The following is a 23917-nucleotide window of genomic DNA, read 5'->3' on the forward strand; positions in this document are numbered from 1 at the left end:
CAGGTCATTAAATATTCTTCAAAATCATGGTTTTTAATAGCTATGCAGTATTATATCAAACGTGCATGCCATAACTTCTTTAAACATTTCCTTGCTGTTGAATACTTGGGTTATTGCTTTCTTCCCTCTGTCCTTTTCCTTTTTTGGGGGGGGGGTTGTAATTTTTGCCAACATAAATAACACTTTGATAAACACCCTTAACTCACATCTTTTTTTTAAAAAATTATTATTTATTTATTTTATTTAGTTTTGGCTGCATTGGATCTTAGTTGAGGTGCGTGGGCTCTCTAGTTGTGGCTTGTGGGTTTTCTCTTCTCTAGTTGTGGTGCACAGGCTCCAGGGCACGTTGGCTCTGTAGTTTGCGGCACAAGAGCTCTAGCTGAGGTGCGCAAGCTCAGTAGCTGTGGCGTGCAGGTTTAGTTGCTCCACAGCATGTGGGATCTTAGTTCCCTGACCAGGGATGGAACCCGAGTCCCCTGCATTGTAAGGCAGATTCTTTACCACTGGACCACCAGGGAAGTCCCTTAACTCAAATCTTTGTCCACACTGATGACTCTCCCTCCAATAGATTTCTAGAACTAAAGTTACTAATCAAAAGACATAAACTTTTTTTTTTTTTTTTTAATTGGCTGTGTTGGGTCTTCGTTGCTACGCGGGGGCTTTCTCTAGTTGCAGCGAGCGGGGCTACTCTTCGTTGTGGTGAGCAGGCTTCTCATTGCGGTGGCTTCCCTTGTTGCGGAGCACAGGCTCTAGGAGTGCGGGCTTCAGTAGTTGTGTCATGCAGGCTTCAGTAGTTGTGGCTCGCGGGCTCTAGAGCACAGGCTCAGTAGCTGTGGCTCCCAGGCTTAGTTGCTCCACGGCATGTGGGATCTTCCTGGACAAGGGCTCGAACCTGTGTCTCCTGCATTGGCAGGCGGATTCTTAACCACCGTGCCACCAGGGAAGTCCCATCATTGTGGCTTTTATGTTTTTAATTTTTTCTAACTGTTTAGTGAAGCTAGCAGTTTCCTGTTTATGGTAGGTGTCCCATGTTTCTTTTAGCTTATTTTTATTCTTATATTTATGCAAATAAGGCCAGTTAACTTACTGGTCCAAACCATGATGGGAATAAAGCCACGCAACTATGCACCCTTGGTCAAAAGGGGGATCAGAGGAGGTGTACCCTGTCATTATTCCTTGACAAATAATGCACAAATGTCAGATGTTCACCCCATCTATCCACACAGACTTTTGCTTTCTTTGGGTTTTCCCTGCAAACCCTGAGTCTTCCTAAATTGCTACTACACTTATGAGAATTTTGAGCTGCTGCCCAACACAACTTCTGTGGGACTCCAGTCATTGACTTAGTTCTAGGTGACTCTCCAGTTCTGGGTCCCCCTGCCACAAGCCCATCCTTTCAGGAGCCCTAGGTCCACCTCTGTTCTCTGCAGCCCCATTTAGTTCTGCCCTGGGGTCCTGCATCTTCCATTGGCTGGAATCCAGTGGGGAGGTTTGATACTCAAAATCAAATATTAGACATTGCAAAGTCACTGATGTATATTTTTAATGTTGTTTGGTTCTGCCAATGAAAGAAACAGATTTTAATAATCATCTGCTAATCTCCCAGCAGTTACTCTGATGAACACGTCAATTGAAACACGGAAGAGCTGTGTTTCATCCCTTTACTCAGCTTACTCGAGTCCTCAGATTTTCAGAGATGGATACAAACATTCTGGAAGGTCTGTGACATGAATGCATCCTCCCTCAGGGAAATCATGAGCATGAATAAACCTTATACTAACAAATCTCTCCCGTTCCAGCTGTGGGGCTGGGGTGGGGGTGGGGAGCAACTGTGGGGCTCCTGAAATGCCCAGGGGGACGCCTCCTTTATTGCTTCTGCATCGGAACAGCTGATTTCTTTCTCTCTAGTGTGAATCTGGAGGCTTCCTTCCTGGGTTTGAGGAGGTCAGGGGATTTGGCTAAAGGTGGTGGCATCTGACTGTGAGCTTAGGCCCTTGCTAGTACCTCCTAACATTCATTCACACAGGCTTCACAATTTCCCAAACACAGTATCATGCATTACATGTCATTTATCACCTGCTTTCATTCCTCCCAACAACCCCAGGAGATGGACATTACTGAAGTTACTCAGGTGTCAGAGAAGGAAGTGGGTCACCTGCCCAGACTGGTTCTCACAGGGAGGTGATCTGGGAGAGAAAACGGGGAGGTATGAGGAGGGGATACGCTAAAGAAAAGGAGAAAACAGAGATGCTGAAAGGAACTCCCAACTGGAAACTCTGGCTGCAAATTCTGGCTCAGTCACTCAATAGCTATGACCTTGGAAAACTTTTAAACTTCGCTGTGCCTCAGTCTCCTCAGCTGTAAAATGATGATCAGAATATGACATTGGGAATTCACTGGCAATCCAGTGGTTAAGACGTCGCCCTTCCACTGTAAAGGGCACGGGTTTGATCCCTGGTCGGGGAACTAAAACCCTGCATGCCATGCAGCGCAGCCGGGGGGAAGAATATGATATTTACCTGGCACAAAGGTGACTGTACAGTATGTCTATCAATCATAGTGGGTCCATAAAAGTGAAAAACTGGAAATATCCCACAAGTCCAGCAATTTGTTTAAACAGGTAAGATAAATGCATACCATGGAATAACATCATTTGTTAGGAATGATAATGTGGATGTTTACAGACAGGGAAAGATATTTGTGACATATTACGGGGTAAAAGTGGTTGCCATTCAGTAGGAATAGTGTTATGTCATTTTTGTTAATTTTGTTAAAATAATATATTTACGTGTATAGTCATTCATTTAACAATATTCACTTTACATAGTTTTATTACTATGTGCATTTTACATGTAGATATGTGGATATAAAATGTCCAAGGACACACACAAAAATATAATGTCTCTACTGGAGTTCTCTTTCAGTTTTGCTTAGCTGGTTATCAAATTCTCTCACAATGAACTGTATCATAAAGAAATAATAGAAGCGTAAAAGGTTTACAATGCAGGAACTGGAACCCTGGTGTCTGTCTGGATCCAGGGGGCATTTTGTTGGTGCCAAGTTCACCTGCAGGTTGCTTGAAAAATGAGGAACCCAAGCAAAGGACTAAGAGGTTTTGAGAGATTTAATTCAGGCTCTGGAAGAGTCAAAAGTCTCTTTCTCCCCCTCTGTTCTCCCCAGTGTGAACTTCTGTGTCTACTTCTCTCCACGGAGCAAACACAGCCAGGCGCCTGCTCCTACCGGCCCTCCAGGATTTTACGAGGCCCACTCTCTTCTGATTCCTATTTGTTCTTCAGGCAGGCTACACCTCCACTGATCAGGCCAGGCCTTGGTAACCACAGTCTTCACATTCCGGTCCTGTTCCTGAGACAACACGCTGGCCATCTTGGTCAGACGTAGGTATTCCCCAATCCCAGCCACCTGTGGGGACACAGGGTATCCTCTGAAGGAATGCTTCCTTCACAGCCAGCTCATTGCATTTCGGGCATGGTGACTCACTCTAGTTTCAACCCAGAACATAAATCTCATTTCTGGGTTGTAATGGCACCTCCCTGTCACTCCTTGATCTATAATAACAATGAATAAAAGCTACCATGTATTGGAGCTTATGTGCCAGACACTGAGCTAGGCATGTCTTAAGCCTTTTAAGCCTTGCAGAAACCCTGTGAGTCAAGTGTTTTCACCCCATTTCACAGATGAGAAAACTTATATTCAGAGAGGTCAACTGGCCCAGGGATATACAGCAAATAAGCCTGGGCACTTAAACATAAGACACTGTCTCTGCAACCCACTGGTCTTCTTACCCCCATCTTATAAGGAAGGAAACTATAATCACCCAAGTTCATGAAGTTAGCAAGTGGGAGCGGCTAAAATCTGAAGAGCCCCCTGATATCCGGCCCCCTCCCTTACTTATTGCCTGACACACTCCCCACTCTCCCCTCCCCCGCCTTGTGCCCTGACACCAAAGTGTCCCCACTCCCCCACTGTACTTTCCACTGCAGCAAATACTTGTGGAGGTTCCCAGAACCTGGAAGAATGTGCTCTCTTGCCTTGGGGCCTTTGGACAGGCTGTGCCTTCCTATGCGTTTACCTGGCACAGGCGTACGCATCTAGATGTAACCTCCTCCAGGAGAAGCCATCCTTGACCACCCTAGTCCAAGCACCCTTTTTTTAGGTGCTTCCTTGGTTCATCCTTAACATGTAACATGTGGCATTGTGGTTGCCTGCCTTCTTGTTCCCTCCCCTGCCAGTCTGCAAAGCCTAAGTGAGGACCGCCTGTGCCATTGGTTGTTAGGTGCTTAGCACCCAAGCATAGGAGCGGGCACAGAGTAGGTACTTGGTAAGCATTTGTTACGTGAATGCTGGACTATCAGAGCTGTTTTGCTTTATTTGGAGGGTATAGCTTAGGTGCAGTAAACAGGATCTAAGATGACAGAAATGTAGCTCCCTGTATACCCCATTAAGAGGGCAAAGTCGGGGGGATGCTCTGGGGTCATCCAGGGCTCAGTGCAGTGACATTAAAATCATGGTGTCCTCCTTGCTAAAGCAAGTACCAGGCTACTGTTTTCTCACTCCCAGTCAGAAACAAATCATGTTCTGAGTGACTGGAGTCATTGCTCACAACACCAGGAGCTGGTTTAGGGTGGGGTGAGGGTCAGTGGCCTTGGGGCTCCAGTCTGTAAAGGCCCAGGCCTGCGGGCTGGGGGGAGGGGTGAAGAGTGGCAGGTCCTGTCCCCCGGGAGGCTGCAGTCACTGAGGGGGAGAGACAATGAGGCTCAGCATCTGCTCCTAGCTGGGAGAAGGGACCCTCCAGTGAAAAGCCAGGGAGAGCAGGGAAGTGTGGGAGGAATTGATGAGGAGAAGGGGTGGAGCCAAGGAGACGCAGCCGGGAGGAAGGAAGAGAAGGGGAAGGAAGAGAGGAGGGAGGGGAGAGGATCCAGGCTTTCCTTCCTTTCGATGACCTGGTCCTGAGCTGCTGTCTCCTCTGGCATTGTTTCCTGTGGAAACTCTCAGGGCCCATGAAGACTCATGTTTCTCACGTTTCTCCCCAGCCCCTGGCAGTAGCCCCAGTCTAAGTGCCGGGCATCCAGCAGGTGCTCAATACTTCCTTGGGCAAAAGAGAAATGTGGCCAACTTTGCTCTGGGAACTTTCCCCCCGTTTTCTCCCCACCTCTCTGGAGAAGCAGAAGGCAGAGCAGGTCTTGGGAACACGCCCAGGCGCCCCATGAATAACTGACCCTTCGGGGAGGCTCTACCGCGTCCTGTCCGAGGGCTCGGAGTGGAGAAGCGGCTGGAGGTTAGAGGCCGAGAGTCGGGTCGGAAGCCGGGGAAAGGCAAGGCTGTGCCAAGCCCCGAGGCCCTGCAGGAAGGCGCCAGGGGCTTGACCCCCGCGCTGCCAACGGCCACGCCTCAGCGCCCCCCAGCAGTGCGCCAGGGGGCGAAGGCCCGGGCCGTGGGATTGGCGAGCCCACGAGGGGCCGATCCCAGCGGCTCCTCGGAGCCCCTTCCCCACCCGGGCCCTGGCGCTCGCAGTCCGCACCGCTCCCTCGAGTCTGGACGTCCAGGGCTCTGCAAACAGCTGTTTAAAGGCTTCTTACAGTTTAGTGCTCCGCGGGGATGTTTGTTCCACGCCCATCTGCCTACTTTAAAAATACATAAGTGAAGAACACACCCAGCCTTCCACCTCTGCCTGGGGAGGGGCGGGCTCCGCGGCCCCCGCCCGCACTTCGGAAGGAACCCGCGTCCCCCCCAGCCCCACCGACTCTCCTCTCGGGAGGACGCCCCAAGCTTCCCACGGTGGGGGGTCCCCTGGCCCTCTTTGTGCCGGGCAGGACCGGGCCCCCAATTTCCATGCGAGGTTCTGATGCTCCCCCTCTCTCCCGCTTCAGTTAATCTTTGTTCCCCTTTTCTGCTGAGGAGAAAAAAAGAGAGAGAAAGAAAAGGAGGAAAAAAGGCGTGACTTGATTTTCAAACGAAACTCCCACAGCAAACAAAACCCTTTTAGAGAAATAAGAAAGGAGGAAGAAGGAAGAAAAGAGGGAAGAAAAAAAGAGAGAGAGAGAAAACCCTTCAGGCTTTCAATTTGAGTAGGAGAGTTGAACCGAAAGAAAGAGAAAGAAAGGAAGAAAAATCCTCTCTGCGGTAGAAAGAGAAAAGAAAACTTGGGCTGACAAGAGGGGGGTGTTGGGGGGTGGAAGGAAGTGAGAAAACAAAAGAGAGATAAAAGGGCTGCTTTTCTGTCTCTCTTCCTCCGCGAGCTGGGTTAGGAGGAGCTGTTTTGCATCCCTTCACGTCAGCCCTGCCTCATTCCCTTCTTCCAGGGAGGGAGAGAGAGCGAGCGAGAGAGAGAGAGAGAGAGAGAGGAGAGGGAGAGAGAGGGGGAGAGAGAGAGAGAGAGAGAAAAAGAGGAGCCGGAGGGAGGGCGGCAGGAGCAGGCGGCGGGCGCGCGTGGAGGCGGGCGGCGGGCGCGCAGCAGCAGCCCGGGCGGTGGGCAGCCAGGAGCCCCCGGCCCCGGCCCGCCACGGGCCCCAGCGCAGGAGCCGCGCCCGGACCCAGGGTGAGTGTCCCGCGCGGCCCCGGGCCCCCGAACCCGCAACCCCGGGCGGCGCGCCGGCGGGGGCGCGGGGGGCGCGGGGGTGGGTCACTGCGGCCGCGGCCGACCCGCCCCCCGCCTGTCCCCGGGGACGGCCGCGCGCAGGCCCGCGCTGCAAACATGTCGTCTTTTCCTTTCACTTCCACATTCCCTCATGCCGGAGAGCTGGAGGGAGACATGGAGAGCCGGGGAAAGAGGGAGAGATGGCGTCTGGCGGGGGGGGGGGGGGCGGGGGTGTGGAGGGGGAGGGGGAAGGGAAGGAGGGAGCGAGCGAGCGAAAGAGGGCGAGAGCGAGGAGAGCGCGCGAATGAGAGAGAGAGAAAGGGAGGGGAGAGAGAGAGAGAGAGAAGCAAAAATGAAAGGAAAGCGCGGCGGCGGCGGCGGGGCGGGAGGCCCGGAGGCGGCGGCGGCGGCTCACGGGCCCGCACGTGGGTGTCCCGGCGCCCAGTACGCTCCCCCCGCTGCCCGCCCGGGACTCAAAGTTTCACCCCCTCGCCCCGCCGCCGCGCCCCGCCGCTGCCCACAAACTTTATTCTCCCGGCGGGTGGGGTTGCTGCGCGTCCCCGCCGTCCGGTGTGGGGGAGGGCTGGGCGCGCCGCCGGGGTGTCGGGGGCGCCCCCGGGGCAGCAGGCCGCCGCACGCCCCGCTCCCCGGGGCGGGGACCTGTTGAAGGCGCTCGCCGGCCGGCTGGGTCTCCACGGCCTGTCCTTAGCCTCCTCAGTCTCAGTTCCCCTTCCTTGTCGCCCACTCTCTCCGTCTCCTCGCGGTCATTTTCCTAATTGGACAGAGCTGTGGGGTGTGATCGCCGGCGTCAGATTAGTGGCCCCGAGGCTGCCAGGTGGGCGCGGGGACTCGGGGACCAACGGGACAGCCCCCGCCAGCGTGCAGAGCCCACAGATCCGGCCCTCGTGCCACCGCCCCCCTAACCGCGGACTTGCTAACTAGTGCGTATCGGTTTTTTTTCCAACTTGCCTTTTAAGATGACTTTTATGGTGGCTGCAACTGCTTCCCTCCAGTCTGAGCAGTAGTTTGGGAAGATTTAAGAGGCCAGGGAGGTGCTTGCGTGGGTTTTAGCTAACCCGAAACGATCATTAATGTATCTCTAAGCTCTGCGATGGTTCGGGCAAGGCGTAGCCGCAGCCCGGTGCGTCTTCACAGGGTCACTACGAGGTGCTGGTCCTTCCCGGTCTGAGCGGTCCAATGAGGGACTGTCCTCGTGGCCCACCCTAGAGCAGCGGGCCGAGCGCCCTAACTGCTAAGGGCACCCAGAGCGCCTTTATTTCTGTGCAAAATGGAAACTCCCAGCCGGTGTAGACCTGGAGGGGACATAACCAGTTCCAGTGGGCGCCTGGGAAACTCACAAGATTCCCCCATAGGTGTGCGGAGAGGGACTTTGAACCTTGGGGGTCACCCAGCCAACTTTGAAGCTGCTCTTTCAGTCCTGCCTTTGTACACGTGTAAGTAAAAACAGTCAAAGTTCATTTCTGCCAAGTAGAGGGCCTGGAGCCTGCATCCCTGTTTTGCCCTCACCAGGGGCTTTCAAAGGACCCGCCAGGCCAGGTGGGGGAGGGGAAGTAAACCACCCCTAATTGTCTTTAGACTTTAGAAAATGCATTCTTAGTGTTTGTGATCAAAGCCATGGGCCTGTCTGGTTTTGATTTTTGAGACTTAGTATGGCTGTCCCTTTCTCGTTTGTTTTAAAGCGAATGTTATTTTCTAGAGCTCTCATGGTGGTTTTGTCAGCTGGCCCTCGAACCTCGCGTCGCTCTGTGCCAGGCACCTGCCAGTCTGGGAACAGGACCTCTAATTAGTCACCTGTAGTTCTAGCCACACTAGTGCTCCAGTAACCTGCAGGACCCGGCTTTCTTGCACGAGGGCAGTGGGGGTAGGGCTGCTTTCTTTAGGGTAGGGGGAGTTGGCCATTTGGGTCACATTTTTCTTTCCTCCAGGCTCACCTGGTTGCCTGTATGCCCATGGAGGCAGATGCAGTGAGTTGCAGTGGGAGCAGAGGTTCACTCTTCTCCTCAGAGCGGATTCCCGGGTGAGTCCTTGTCCTGTGGTGTGTGGCCAGCGGGCCATTTGTTCTGCACTTGGGTCACTTCCATTCCAACCAGGCATTTTCTACCAGGGAGACTTATTTGAGGCTCCCTGGCTAGAGACAAGGAGATGGACAAGGTCTGGAATGGTTTTTTGAGTTGGAGGAAGGGAGACTAATGGGCCCACCGGAGATTTTGCATGCCTTCTATTTTAGGTTTGCCTTGTGGCCCAGGGATATTTCTATCAGAGTTGTGCTTGGAAAGCTCAAGTTTGACGTTAGAAGGGAGTAAATAAGTAAAGGAGTAGTCGGGTGCATCTCAGGGAGTAAATAAGTAAAGGAGTAGTCGGGTGCATCTCAGGATGCTGTCCACAGGCTCCTCATCGGGCTTGCTCACCCCCCGGATCTGAGGGCAGGGGCTCATTTTGTTGAATTAAGGAATCTGTCAATCTGCTGTGTCTCATGTTAATGGTGGTTGATCCCAGCCCTTAGACTGCAAAACTGGAAGAGGACCTTAGAGGTTGTCTGAAGAAAGTGAGGCATGAGAAAAGCTCCATGCCTGAAATCACACAGTAAGTGACAGAGCCAGCACTCAAACATGGGCTTTCAGAGTCCATTTCCAGTGCTGTTAACACAAGGCTGCTGCCTGTATTCCTGCTGGGGAACCCGAATCAGGCTTCATCCGAAGAATGTGGCTGTGAGAACATGAAAACATGGGCTTATCCTACCCTCATGAGATAAGTAAACGAAGGACCTTATTTTCTAGTTGTGTTACACGTACTGTTCTGGAGGATTTGACGGCTGGTGTGACTACTTGGGGAAACCGGGTGTTTCTGGCTGTTACAATGCATACTTCTTCAACGTCTACCAGTTAGCGGGGCAGCAGTTTAGTCATCGGGATGTGCCCAAGTCACACTGAGCATTATTTGATCTGGAATGTTTTCTTCATGCTTTGTACTTGTGTGTGATTTATTTAGGCTTGGTCAGGGAAAAGAATGGGGACGTAAGGAAGGGCCAGAGACCTGAACTGATCTCTATTCGTGGGTTAGATCTCTTACTACTTTCAGTTCATGAGGATAGAGGTCTTTCTTTGTTCATTGCTAAGCCCTTGTGCCTAGAACAGGGCCTGTCACATAGTGGGCCCTCGATAAATACTTGTTGAATAAGGGTACTGGACATTAGGAAAAAGATTTCCCTCCCAGAAGGGACCCACAAATGACACACAGAGGCAGAGACAGGGAGGTGATTGATGGGAACTGCAGAGTTTTGCAGTGAGTCATTGCTTAGAACAAGCTCCAGACAGGTAAGGCAGGAGGGGCTGGGAAGAGTAAATTTTGAATGAGGTGGAGCCACTGGGTGGAGACTTGCGTGAAACAATAGAGAGATCTTGAATTGGACCAGATATGGGGAGGATAATAATAATCGTAGATCTTGGGCCAGGCTTGTGTAAGTGATTTATGTGTATCATCTCCCTTAGTCCTCACAGGTGCTAGTTGCTGCATTGTTATTCCCATTTGGCAGATTGGGAAACTGGAGCACAGAGAGATTAGTTACATACAAGGGCACAGAACTGGTGGTGTCTGAACCCAGGTGGACTGACTTGGCCACCCTAGAATGATGATGAGTTCAGATATCTCTGCCCACTCCAAGGAGCTGGGCATTCAGAGCTTTGGGGTTGCTAGAAAGGATGGCAGCAGAAAAATTGGAAAAGAAATTGTTGGTCTGCAACAGAATGAGGCTGGTCAGGGAGCAGGCCCTCTGCTTCTTTTGCCAAGGCCCTCACAGTGTCTGAGGACTGTAAGGGAATATTTACTGGGGACCTAATTATTACCCAGGCAGAGTGGCTAGTACCAGATTGGGACTGTTTTGCACTTGATAAAGATTTTTTTTTTACTTTATCCCACTATTCAAATTTATTTTTATTTACCACATATATTTATTCAATATATCTTTGATAAAGATTTAGGAGACTTTTTTTTTTTTTTTAAAGGTTGCTTTTCAAGTTACATTTTAGTCGGCATGTATTTGAAACTGGTGGAAATTTTAAAGCCAGAAGTGTCACCCTTGGCCATGAGGCCTCTAGAAGGTGTTTCCCACCAGTGCAAGCCTTCCCTTCCTCCTCCAAGGATGCTGGTCCAGGCTGCTCCGGCCCACAACAGCTGCCCTTTTATCGACAGTCTGCTGGTCTGGTCCTCGTGGAGCTTGCAGTTTCCCTGGGAGACAGACATTAAACTAATAATTAAACAAATACTCTTTAATTACAGTTGTTATAAATGCTTCAAAGGAAAAAGTACAGAGACCATGGGAGCTGATAATCAGGGAGGACGGGGGAAGGGAGGCTTTCCTGAAGAAAGGGCATTTAAACAGCCACGCAAAGGGTGGGTGAAGAGGCTTTAACCAGGTGGGATAGTCCATTAGCCTTGATGTAAACTCTTGCTACTCTGTATGTGGTCCATGCACCAGCGGCATCAGCATTACCTGAGAGCTTGTTAGAAATGCAGGATCTCGGGCCTACCCCAGACCTGCTGAATCTGCATCTTAACAAGATTCCCGTGCATGGTAAAGTCTAAGAAATACTGATGGAATCAAAGTACTGAACTGGGAGGTTCACAGCTTTGCTGCGAATGAATTGGGTGACTCAGGCAAGTCACCCAACTTGGAATGACTTGGAGGAGTGATAACGAGGGAATTAGATCATCCCACAAGTTCCTTCTGGCTTCTCAGATCTTTGGCTTTTGCTGGTGTGTGCTGTCTGCAAGCTTACTGAGGGAAAGGACCTGGGCTTACACAGCATCCACCTCTACGGTGCCTTTGCTGGGGGCTAGCACATGCTCTGGTCTGACTTCAGTAAGCACTAAGGAGGGGCCAGACCATCCTTTGGGGAAAGATGAGAATAATTCGCAAACAGCATGTGGAGCTTTGTGGCACACAGAGAGATTGTCTTAAGGTGACCCAGAGATGAGTTGACCTGAAGCGAGAGAAAGATTGGCAAGGGTCAAAGGGGCTTTGAGGAAGAAAGGTGTAACATTTCTGCCAAAAGTGGAGCCTAAACTGAGGGCAGGAGGAACCTGCTTAACAGTTCCATGCATGTGAACATAATACTTCAGGAATTGCCGTGGTATTCTGCCCCTGAGATCCTCATATCACTTTAGAGAGAACCAGAGCGCTGGAACCAGGACTTCTTGACCCTTGCAGCTGTGGATGGGCTTCAGCTACACCTGCAACTGTGCAGAGGGTTACATGTGTGTGCACTTTTCTAGGGAGAGGACCTGTAGCTTTCACCAGCCTCAAAGGGGTCTGCGGCCTCCCAGAACTAGGGGCAAAGGGCTTTCTTAACTAATCTCTCCCCGCTCTTTTATTATGCAGTGCTTACTATGTGCCAGACACTATTCTAAGCACTTTCCATATATTAGCTCATTTAGGTTGAATACTTTTCCGGAGTTCACACACCTAGTAAGTTTGAGAACCAGGATTGGCACCCAGGCAGTCAGACCCCAGAGTCCCTGCTAGCAAAGCCTACCTTAGTAACAGGGCAGGTGGGGCTAAGGGAGAGCTCTTTTTGGTAGAACAAAAATTGAGATTATAGAGGCCCCCACTTTATAAGTAAGCATCTCCCAATAGTTCGTGTGTAAAACTGAAAGGATTTTCCCAAGGAAATGTGTTACAAATAGCACAGGGTTGCCATGCTAGCCCGTGAGAGCCTGTGTTACTATTGGGCCCAACTCATGATTGTTTGCAAAAAAAAAAAAAAGAAATTTAGAAAACAAGACTGCTGCAGTACTGCAAGGTAAATTAAGAATTCTAGAATCGGATAGAAGGTGCTTGAACACAGTCAAATAAGGGGGGGTGAGGTGGTCGCAGGAAATTGGGGTAGATTCTGAAAGGGGGGGGATTAAAGGATGTTAGAGGCCAAAGCAGGGCCAAATGTATGTCAAATCAGCAGCTTCAAAAGGTAAAATAACTGGCTTTTATTACCTACTAATTAGTGTGTGTAGCTCACAGACCTGACCCTTCCGCCACCCCTAGTGCCTTACCCCATGTACAGAGGCCTTTTGTTTTCTCTCTTACTCATTTCTGTGCCATTTGAATATATACCAGTATGTATTATCTTTATAATCTATATATTTGTAAATGGAGTAAAGGGGCTATTAAAAGTGGGTTGATCTCTAGAGGGGTTTTGGTTCTGTCTTCTACAACCATCATCAGAAAGGAGTTTCTGATATTAAATACATATGCTCTATCATGTGTATATTTTGGGATTACCAAGAGAACTGTTGGAAATGTGAGGATTTTCAGTGCAGTTGGAAGTTGAGAATAAGAGATCACATTGTGGCCCAACTGCCTTCCCTTTCTTCCTTCCCTGCCCCCTAGGGTATAATAAACAGGGAATCAAAATCAGGTAAGAATGATCACTACAGAAAGCAGGAATGTCCACCCTGCAGATTTACATGGGAGACGAGAACTTCTGTGATGACTCTTGGTTATGTGTGGTTTGTCTTCCGGATCGAAAGGTTGTCCTGCATGGTTTTGGTAAAAAAAAAAGTTGTACAAACTTTAATGGTTGCTTTATGTGCCATGTCAGAATGTCCTCACAAGGACCACACCTGAGTGGGCCTCTCAGTAAGCATTAGGGACCCTTTGGAGGCTGGTGGTGCTGGTTGGTTAACCCCACTCTGTGATGTCCAATCCTGGGGTCCCTAGGCCCACAGTCTCAACCTCCCATTCATTTGCTAGCCACAGGACCACTGTGGACTTGCCATTACCTGGAAGCAGGTCACCTCTGAAATTCTGAATTCTTCCAAGCCCCCCACTGCGTATCCCTACTTGAAGCAACCCCGCCCACCCCTGCCCCAAGCTGGGATACCCCTGCCTGCTTACCTGGGCCTCATGCCCACCATCAACCCTCGTTCCCATGTCCTGCCCAGGCTGCCTCCCTACGACTGAGCACTGGACATCCTCCTGTGCCCCAGTTCCCCGCTACAGCTACCGACACACCTGTCTCCCTCTCCTTTGGCCCTGCCTCTCCCCTGCCCCCCTTCCATTTCACTTCTCTTCACCCTAGGACTTCACAAAGAAGAGGCCACACTTTCCATCCCTACTTCCTCTCTCCCCCTCTCCTCTCCAGCAGCAGAGTTTCACCCCCACTCCCAGATGTCCCCAGCTACCTCCTGATCACATCTGGTGGCCTCTACTTACCTGGCTTCTCTGTAGCTGTACTGTCGTGATACTCTTGCCCATCGTGGGTTCTGGCTCCTCACTCTGGGTCCTGCTCCTGCCTCTCTAATCCTGCTTTTTCTGCCACTCCTTCCTCTCCTGGCCATGCTTTGGTGCCTCAGCCACAGTTCTTTGCTACTTGCTTCCCGTCCATGTCTATGGCTTCACCCTGCACAGTGAGGACTCTTTGGCCTGTATCCCTGCCCTCATGTCTCCTGTGAACAACCTAGTGCTGGGATTACATTAGTTATAGTTTTGGGTATATATGGATATCTTCCTACCATCTTAGTTTGTGTTTTCTGTTTCTTCTTTTTCTGATTCTTTCCTCTCTGTTGTTGTTGTTTTTTTTTTCTCTACTCTTTTTCTCTTTACTGCTTTGGAACTTATATACTCTATTTCTGTCCTTTTGATGCATGCAGACTGCATAAGGTTTAAAGTTAGTTGGTATCCATATCTTTTTTCAGGTAATGCAGTGCAATGAAAGGTTAGTTAACCTTTGATTTTCCACATAGTTATCATTTTGTTTACCCATATTTCTCCCTGCATCTCAGGCTTTCCTTCTGGAATCAGAACATCATGTGGTGGAGGTGTTTTAATCATAAACTTTCAGTTCCTGTTTGGCTAAAATTTTGTTTCATATTTATTAAGAGATTGTTTTACTGGGTATAAAACATTAGCTTGACAGTTATTTTCTCTTAGTATTGAAAGAGGGTATTCTACTATCTTCTGGCTTTCCTTATTGATATTGAGAAGTTAGTAGCCCAGTTATTGATCTTAGGTAATTTCTTCTCTCTGGTTGTTGTTTTGTTGTTGTGGTGGTGGTGGTGGTGGTGTGTGTTCACGCACGTGTGCACATGTGTGTGTGTTTTGCAGTTTAATGCATTTAGGTGTGGATTTTATTTTATCTTCCTGAGACCAAAGATTAGTGACTTTGATCAGTTCTAGAAAATTTTCATCCTTTATCTCTTTGACTTTTATCTCTCTATCATTCTGTCTCTGGTTTCTCCTTGGGAACTCCAATTAGATATATGTTAGGTCTTATTCTATCCTTTACATCTCCTTGACATCTTAACTTCTTTTTTTTTTTTAATTTTTATTGGAGTATAGTTGCTTTATAATGTTAGTTTCTGCTGTACAGCAAAGTGAATCAGCTATACATATACATATATCCACTCTTTTTTAGATTTCCTTCCCATTTAGGTCACCACAGAGCACTGAGTAGAATTCCCTGTGCTATATACAGTAGGTTCTCATTAGTTATCTATTTTATATGTGGTAGTGTATATATGTCAATCCCAATCTCCCAATTCATCCCACGCCCCCCTCTCTTAACTTCTTTTTCATTTTCAGTCTTTTGGTTTTTTATAGTGTTTTCTGGGTAATTTCTTATTTGTCTTCCAGCTCATTAATTCTCTCTTCAGTTATCTCTAATTTTCTGTTCAGCCCTTCCACTGAGATATTTTTAATATCACTATTAACTCAGAGATTTTTTTAAAAATTAATTTTATTTATTTGGCTGCACTGGGTCTTCATTGCTGCGTGCAGGCTTTCTCTAGTTGTGATGAGTAGGGGCTACTCTTCGTTGCGGTGTGCAGGCTTCTAATTGCGGTGGCTTCTCTTGTTGCGGAGCATGGGCTCTGGGTGCACGGCTTCAGTAGTTGTGGCTCGTGGGCTCTAGAGCGCAGGCTCAGTAGTTGTGGCGCACGGGCTTAGTTGTTCCGTGGCAAGTGGGATCTTCCAGGACCAGTGATTGAACCCGTGTCCCCTGCATTGGCAGGTGGATTCTTAACCGCTGTGCAACCAGGGAAGTCCAACTCAGAGATTTTAATATACTTTATGTGTTTTAATCCATTGTAGTTATTTTCTTTGATGTTCATTCTTTAAGTTTTTAATCTGGATGAGCATCATGTTTCTATTTTATCATTTTTCAAGTATGTGTGACTTTTTAAAAATAATCTTACTCTTTTTAAAAAATATATATTTATTTATTTATTTAATTTTTGGCTGCATTGGGTCTTTGTTCCTGTGTGCAGGCTTTCTTTAGTTGCGGCGAGTGGGGGCTACTCTTCGTTGCAGTGCGTGGGCTTCTCATTGTGGTGGCTTCTCTTGCTGCAGAGCATGGGCTCTAGGCGCGTGGGCTTCAGTAGTTGTGCCACGTGGGCTTAGTAGCTGTGGCTCACGGGCTCTAGAGTGCGGGCTCAGTAGTTGTGGCACACGGGCTTAGTTGCTCCGTGGCATGTGAGATCTTCCCGGACCAGGGCTTGAACCCGTGTCCCCTGCCTTGGCAGGCGGATTCTTAACCACTGTGCCACCAGGGAAGCCCAATAATCTCTTACTCTTTACCTGGGTTTTTAAATCCTCATTTCCTTAATCATATTAAACATCCTTTTTTTTTTTTTTTGTATCCAGTAATTCTAGTATCTGAAGTATTTACAGGTGTAGTTCTGTTGTTTGATGATTCTGCTCCCTCCCACTCATGAGGGCTTATTTCTTTTTGTGATTTTCTATTGTGAGCTTATGTTTGTTAGAATTCTATCTGTGAGAATTCTTTAAGGTGTGGGGTGAGAGTACATTCTTCCAGGGAGAATATGTGTTGCCTTCTGCCAGACATCTTAAGACCCTACTGATGGGTCATTTATTTATAATTCTTAGCTTGCAGTTTTGAGGACCAGAGCCCAAACCCACTTGAGGGCTGGCTAATGACCACAGATTCTCAGAGGAGCCTTTTCATTTAAAACTCTGCCCACAGCTAACACTAAGCCAGAGTACTTCCTTCCTGACGATATACCACCAGACCCCCTACTTTGTCCCATTGTTCCCTTATTGCCAAATGTCTTCTCTCCATATTTGGACAAAGTCCTAGTCATGTCAGGCCCAACTGAAAACTATGTATCTTCTGAGCCTTCTCCATGCCATCCCTTGCAAAATTAACCAGTCCTTCTACATTCATTGGCCGTTGTCACCTTACCTATTAGTCTGTGGATGTGTGTGTTCAGACCCCATACTGGACTCAGAACTTCTTAAAAGGTCAGAGCTGTGTCATTTATTTCTGGAGCCCCAGTGCCTGTTCACTGTTGGGCAGAGTAGTTGCTTAATAGATATCTATTGATTGAATGGAATTTATGGCAAAATCAATATTTCTGTTCTTCTTGAATAGTAATAAAAAAACTCACAAGCACTAAGCTACCCTGTGATCTTGGACAGGTCCAGTTTACCTCTTTGGATCTGAGTGACCTTAGCTATAAAATGAAGGGATGCTTCTGAGATCTCTACTTGCTCTAAGATACTGAGATTCAACATAATTTGTATGACTGTCAGTCATGATAACATGGATCAACTCTTGGCTCACAAATGGAATGAAGGGATGGGAGGGCCTTGGAGAGAAAGAGCATGATTCTGAGATAAAGGGGCATGATTTGGAAGAGAAGAAAGAAAAGGGACTTAAAGATAAATTAATATGAAAGGTGACATTTTAGAAAGGTGGCATTTTAAAATTTGTGACTTGAGACAACCTGATGGCTGTCTAAAAAAAGAACACTTTATAACAAAATAAATTTCAGATGGATTAAAGATGTTAAATATAAAAAATGAACTCAGGGAAAATACTTTTTAACTTTGACTTAAAACCCAGAATCCATAGAAGAAAAGATTAATATATCTGACCCTACACAAGTAAAAAATTTCTGTGAGGCAAAATCATCATAAACAGTCAAAAGAGTCTCCTACTTCTCAAAACTGGGAAAACATTTTTGCAACATATATGAGAGATAGGGCTAATTTCCTTAATATCTAAAAAGAGAAAATCAATAAGAAAAAGACTATCAGCCCAATTTTTAAAATGGGCTATGAACCAGTCACAGAAAAGGAAATACAAGTAGTTCTTAACCATATAAGGTGTTGAGCCCCACTAGTAATAAGAGAAGTGTTAACTCTGCTATGGAGAAGTGACAGTGGGAACAGATGCTCTCATAACTGTTGAAAGAGTGTAAGTTGGTACAACCTGTATAGAGAGGGTTTTGACAATATTTATTTATTTAATAAATTTATTTATTTTATTTATTTATTTTTGGCTTCATTGGGTCTTTGTTGCTGTACACGGGCTTTCTCTAGTTGCGGTGGGCGGGGAGCTAGTCTTTGTTGTGGTGCACGGGCTTCTCATTGCGGTGGCTTCTCTTGTTGCGGGGCAAGGGCTCTAGGCGCGCAGGCTTCAGTAGTTGTGGCACACAGGCTCCGTAGTTGTGGCTCGCGGGCTCTAGAGCGCAGGCTCAGTAGTTGTGGTGCACGGGCTTAGTTACTCCGCAGAATGTGAGATCTTCCCAGACCAGGGCTCGAACCTGTGTCCCCTGCGTTGGCAGGTGGATTTTTAACCACTGCGCCACCAGGGAAGCCCGACAATATTTATTAAAAGTGCACAAGCAACTCCACTTCTGGGAGTTCCTCTCACAGATATGAGCATACATGTGAAATGATGCATTTTTCAAGATAGTTCATTGTGTCATTGCTTGTAAAAGCAAAAAAGGGGTGGGGGGAACAACCTTAATGTCCATCACTAGAGAACTGGTAAATAAATTATCCTATAACCATGCAATGCAGCTCTGTGCAGCTGTACAAAAGAATGTAAAAGCTTCCTATGTATCCATGTGGTTGCTGAGATATTTTCTTAAGTAAGAAAGTAGGAGACAGAATGCCTGGCTGTGCAGCATTCTACAAGGATACCTAGGAGACTGGTAATAGTGGTTTCCCACAGCAGATGCTGACTTTTCACTGTGTTCCTTTTTCTACATTTTGAATTTTGTACTTTGTGCATATACTACCTAATTTATTTATTTATTTTTGGCCATACCGCGTGTCTTGCGGGATCTTAGTTCCCTGACCAGGGATAGAACCCATGCCCCCTGCAGTGGAAGCACGGAGTCCTAATCACTGGACTGTCAGGAAATTCCCTATATTACCTAATTTAAAAAAAATTTTTTTTAAAGAAGGAGGTTAGGGTGGAAAGAAGGGAGGGTGGGAAGGAGGGAGGAAGGGAAGAAGGATCACACCTTTGTTCTGCATTTTCATATAGGGTATTTTAGTTACTCCCCTCAGCAGTCCCTAGGGAGGTTACCATTTTTATTGACCAGGAAACTGAAGCTCGGAAGTCTGCAATGACTTGCCCAAGTTCATGGAGAGAGCCTTGGAACCTGGCATTGAATCCAGTTCTCACTCCAGAATCATTGGGCTCATGTCTGTAGATCAGAATTTTCTTGTTTCCTTCCTTTATTTTTATCCGACTTCTCATAGGTCAAGGACCAATGGCTGTGCACCATGGCCTAGACAGTCCCCCGACCCGCTGTGGGAGTGAGTGCAAAGTTCCATCACGCCTCCTCCAGCTGGCTGGCTGGCTGGCTGGCTCACAAGTCCTCCTGGGCAAAGCTCAGGCAGTAGGTGGTGGAGCCAGCCGAGAGCCCAGCCCTCCACATCAGACACAATGAGGACGATTAGGGATGGGCTTTGCAGTCCTATCTTTGAAGTTCCCAGCTTTTATCAGAGTGTCTGAACCTTAACACTATTTCAAGGGAACTTTTATTACTGTCGTTATGAGCTGGCCTCAGGTAGGTACCAGCTGCTGCCAGGTGCCAAGGGAGCACTTGCTGGTACCGTAAGCTGGTGCCTTCACTTTGTTTTACAGCAGGTAAGTTTTCAGGGCTGCAAGTACTTAGTACATGGAAGATTCTGGAAGAACAACTTTTTCTATTTTTCTATACACAGGTGCAATCCCTTTAATTAAAGGGAGGAAGAGGTGGTTTTTTGATTTTTGGTTTTGATTTTTGTCTCACAGAAACACCTGTGCTGTTTTCAAAGTAGGGTATTGACTGCTTCCTCTTTGCTGAAGAGAAATTCTCCACGGAGAACAAAGCTAAAGGTGTTGGCCATATATAATGCGAGGCTGTAATTTATAGGATACAGCTTCACCTGGGGGAAGAATTTGATGTCTTTAAGAGACACAGAATCATCCAGCACCAGCTGTCCTCATGTGTGGTGTCATATTTATTTTCCAAGTTGGAGTCATCATTTCTTAAGAGAGAGTCAGGGTCCACTGGGGCTGAGGAATGCTCATGGGGGCGGGAAGTCTTCAGGATCCGTGGGCCTGAGCTGGCATGTCCAGCACCCTATCACTGTGCTACTTGGCATCTTTATGAGGGATGCAGGCTAGTGACCCATGCTGTCCGTTTTTGTTTGTTAGGCCAGTGGAAGTGGAAGTGCTTTGAACATCACAGAGTGGCACCCACATCAAGTTTGCACCTGGCTGTTTGCTGAATGCATGCATGGATAGGAGGCACCCCGTAAACGTTTCCCAAATGGATGAATTTTGATCTGTGAGATAGATTTTTTTTTCTTTTTAAGATGTCATAGTTTGTTATGGAGGCCAAGCCCTACCCAGATCCTGCTCCCCAAAGTGATGATTCAGTTCACCGCTGTAGGATGGCAGGGGTTGGAGGAGCATGGCGGGAAGATTATGTTAGTAGCCACCATGTCTTGGTGTTCTGGATGACCTGGATGTTTTAGAAACAGTGGTATTTCTCTCTCTTTTTTTTTTTTTAATTTTATTTATTTATTTATTTATTTATGGCTGTGTTGGGTCTTCGTTTCTGTGCGAGGGCTTTCTCTAGTTGCGGCAAGTGGGGGCCACTCTTCATCGCGGTACGCAGGCCTCTCACCATCGCGGCCTCTCCTGTTGCAGAGCACAGACTCCAGACGCGCAGGCTCAGCAATTGTGGCTCACGGGCCTAGTTGCTCCACGGCATGTGGGATCGTCCCAGACCAGGGCTCGAACCCGTGTCGCCTGCATTGGCAGGCAGATTCTCAACCACTGCACCACCAGGGAAGCCCTCTGAGATAGATTTTAAAGCTTTTGATCAGAAAGAGGACTGGAGAAATTTAGACCTCTCCTGTTGCTCCTCAGGTTTTCCTGATGCTTGAATAATTAAGTCCACGTCCTGTGGGATTTTTCCTTCCTTGGGCTGTAGGTCATCTTACGCAAAGGCCACCTTCTGTTAATGCTACACCTGGTACTCTTAACGCCCTCCCAAGCGTTCCACTCTGTTATCTTCTTGTGTTCTAGCTCATTATCTGGAAAAATTTCTGTGCAACATCAGCTAAGTTCTTTTGCTTCAGTTACAGAGCTTGTCAGAATTTCTCTTCCACACCTCTGTTTGGGGGCTTCTATACCTTGGTTGTAAAAATTCATTCCGTATTGCCAGGTAGATGAACAAATCTCACTCAGCTTGAATTCACTGTCTAAAGAGATGGCCATTGTCCTTTCCTTGATCAGGGACAAAAGTAACATTTGTTTTTTCACACCTCGGCCCCTCTGCCTGCTCTCATCCCTGCCCTCTACCCCAACCCCTCCCCCACCATGGCAGTTACTCTAAGGACAGAAATGTTGGGTCCTGACTATTCTGGGGATTTGGCTCCCTGCTCCTGACTCACCCTTCCTGCACTCACTCAGGCCTTCTGGAGGATTTTAATTTCCCTTCACTGGAAACCACCTCTTAGTCCTTGAAAATATTCTTAGGTGGTTTTAAGTGTCTCTGTCCAGTTTTGTTTTGTTTTGTTCAAATCCAGTTCAGATTTGAATGTCCAAGGAATGCACAGTCTCTTGGATCTTGGATCTGTTCCTTTTTTTTTTTTAGAAAATAGCTTTTATTGATTTTTTTTTCTTGTTACAGAGAGATTTATGATTGTTGCAGAAAATTTAGGAAATAGAAACAAGCAAAAAGAAGAAAATTAAAACCACCTATAATTATTAATATTTCAGTATATGATATACCCTTCCACATATTTAAGCAGTCCCCTAAATTTAGGTTTTTTCCTCTTCTCTCTTATAAAGAATGCTGTGGTGAACATCCTTCGGTATTTTTTGATTATATCCTTGGGATATATTTCTAGCAGGGAATCCACTGGGCCACGGACACATTGTAAATGCTCTGGATATAGATGGTGAAATTGGCCTCCAGAAATGTCGTGTAACATTTTTGATTCCTTTTAGGTGAATACTAAGTCTTATTCTTTTAAAAGCTGATTATGCGTTTTTAAGACACCGCTTTTCAACTGTTTCACGCATGTTGGTTAAGAGGCACTGGCCTGGGAAAGGCCTGAGAGACCCAGGGCACAGCTGACCTGTGTAAGAGAACCTCCCATCCTTGTCCCTTTGTTTGCAGTGGGCCTTGAGCACTGAGGCTGGAGGCCTTTCTTGTCTCCTCTGCAGGCACCTGGGCAGGCCTGTGGCTCCCCAGGGAAACCTCAAGGGGCCCATCCTTAGGGTACCTGGGGCAGTGCTGGCTTTGAGGAATCCAGACTCTCTCAGGGAGCTTAAGCTGGTCTTTCTTTGAAGAAGATGCTCATAAAACAGACATCCTGCCCTAACTCCATAGACTGAGGTTGGTTGGTGTTTGTCGGGGTGGCATGGAGATTTCCTGTGCAGGCTTCAGACCCTGTCCCGCGGGTCCTGCCCAGGAGAGTGTCTCTGCCCAGACCTTCAGCCCTTGCAGCCCGATTCGCCAACCATCACTTTGCGGGGGTTGGGGGCTGGCGGGGGAGGGAGGTTTGACGGAATTACTGAGGAAGTAACATTTGCTTGGGCTAAATTGGGCCTTCCTTTCCAGCTCCTAGCTCCCTCTTCCTCCTTTTCTGCTCTCTTCCTCCTCCATACCAGCACATTCTTTACGCTGGTTGATGAGGCCTCTGAGGACCTTCCCTACTTCTTAGTTCCTTCTTTCCTCTCGGCTCCTAGTGACACCTAGGCTGCTGCCTACCATCTGGACCTGGCACTTACTGCTCTTTCCCTGCACCTGGTGCTGTCCCAGCCAAAGCTGGTTCCAGCCTGCCCTCCTTTCTCAGGCCCGGCGGGAAGGCCACAGGGGCTCAGGGAGTCCCAAACTCCCTCCCCACTATCCCCCAGAGACACAGTGTGCCAGCTGCTGCCCATTGGGTTACAAAAAAACAAAAACACAAAACCCAGCCCCTAGAGATGAGGGACATTTCGGTTTCTATGAACTTGACGACTAGTGTGCTGGAAATGGGAGGCATGGGTTGGGAGAGGGAGGCTGGAGGTTCCCCTGGGGTGGGCTTTGTTTAAAATTTAATATGCTCTTTCTTTCTCTCAACAGGCCAGCACGGCTTCTAGCTCCTTTGTCATTTTAGCCCTGTTATCTGTCTGGTGGATGAGATCTCTTATCTGCCCGGTGCTGCCTCTCTTCCCTGAATGGCCCATCCCCATTCCTCAGTCTCTACCCCCTTCCCCCATTTGAGACACAATGTTACAGACCTCATTCTGTAACCTTAGATTCCAATGAAACTCGTCACCTTGCTTCTTAACTAATTGGTTTGGAGAAAACCAGGGTCCACTTTTAATGATGTTGGACCCACCAAAGGCACAAGAAATGGGCAGCTTTGGTGTCCTGTGAGAGATGGTGTGGCCCCCACCCTTAGCAGTGTGAGAGAGTTGGGTTTAAGAGTGAGGGTCTCGGCTCTGGGTGGCCTGAGACATAGTCGATTGTTTGCTCCCGTGTGTGCTGTAACTTCTGACCTGGCACTTTCTTGGCCTTAGGAAGCTCTGCAGGACGAAAAGTACATTAATCACAGAAACACAGAGCTGCTCTTCTCCCCACAGGCAGGGATGGATCTAAAAGGTCGCCTGCCACGGAAGTGGGCTCACAGACAAGGGGAGGACCTTACTTCAAGCCGTGGGACTCAGGATCAGAGGAGCCATGGCCTTCCGTCCTGGCTCGCCATCTCCTAGCCCTGATGAGCCCCAGCCTCCCCAGCCAAGCCTTGATTTCATGGCCTGCGAAATGGGTTCATGTGCCTACTTTTCATGTGTGCTCTGTGTTGTGTGATACGTGGTAATCATTGTTACCTGTGGACCACAGGCCTGTGAAGTCGGGGAGAACCCCGCACCATCCTGGAAACTCTTTTCTGTTACAAACCTTCTTCTGTCATCTCTTTATTTCTTCATTCAATCAGCAGACATTTCCCAAGCACCTACTAAACTCTGATATAAAGGGGAATGGCACGGTCTTTGTCCCCAGCAG

The 23917-nt window shown here is 47.9% G+C and overlaps 1 protein-coding gene and 1 long non-coding RNA gene across 7 annotated transcripts in view; one reads left to right on the plus strand and one right to left on the minus strand.

The window, feature by feature from the left end:
- Positions 1-3106: 3106 nt before the first annotated feature.
- Positions 3107-7961, minus strand: LOC309654604. Of its 3 annotated transcripts, none has more exons than XR_014260325.1 (4): positions 7565-7961; positions 7256-7381; positions 5238-5908; positions 3107-3420 (listed from the first exon to the last, which is right to left on the minus strand). It is a non-coding gene; the product is annotated as an uncharacterized lncRNA (long non-coding RNA). The 3 variants fall into 3 exon arrangements; XR_014260326.1 differs by having other exon boundaries at positions 7121-7381; XR_014260327.1 differs by having other exon boundaries at positions 5238-5911; positions 7121-7381.
- The window catches only part of ZNF710 (zinc finger protein 710), a 67560-nt gene continuing 49550 nt past the window's right edge, over positions 5908-23917 (plus strand). Inside the window, exons 1-4 of one of the 4 annotated variants that reach the window (XM_082448654.1) lie at positions 5908-6556; positions 7969-8049; positions 8542-8633; positions 9113-9199. In XM_082448654.1, coding sequence (XP_082304780.1) covers positions 9183-9199 — 17 coding nt within the window. In that variant the 5' untranslated portion in view covers positions 5908-6556; positions 7969-8049; positions 8542-8633; positions 9113-9182. The remainder of the gene's footprint in view (positions 6557-7968; positions 8050-8541; positions 8634-9112; positions 9200-23917) is intronic. The other 3 variants (XM_082448652.1, XM_082448653.1, XM_082448655.1) reach the window with 3 other exon arrangements.

The sequence above is a fragment of the Balaenoptera physalus genome, assembly GCF_965194825.1.
Source record: "Balaenoptera physalus genome assembly, chromosome: 2".
Taxonomy (NCBI): domain Eukaryota; kingdom Metazoa; phylum Chordata; class Mammalia; order Artiodactyla; family Balaenopteridae; genus Balaenoptera; species Balaenoptera physalus.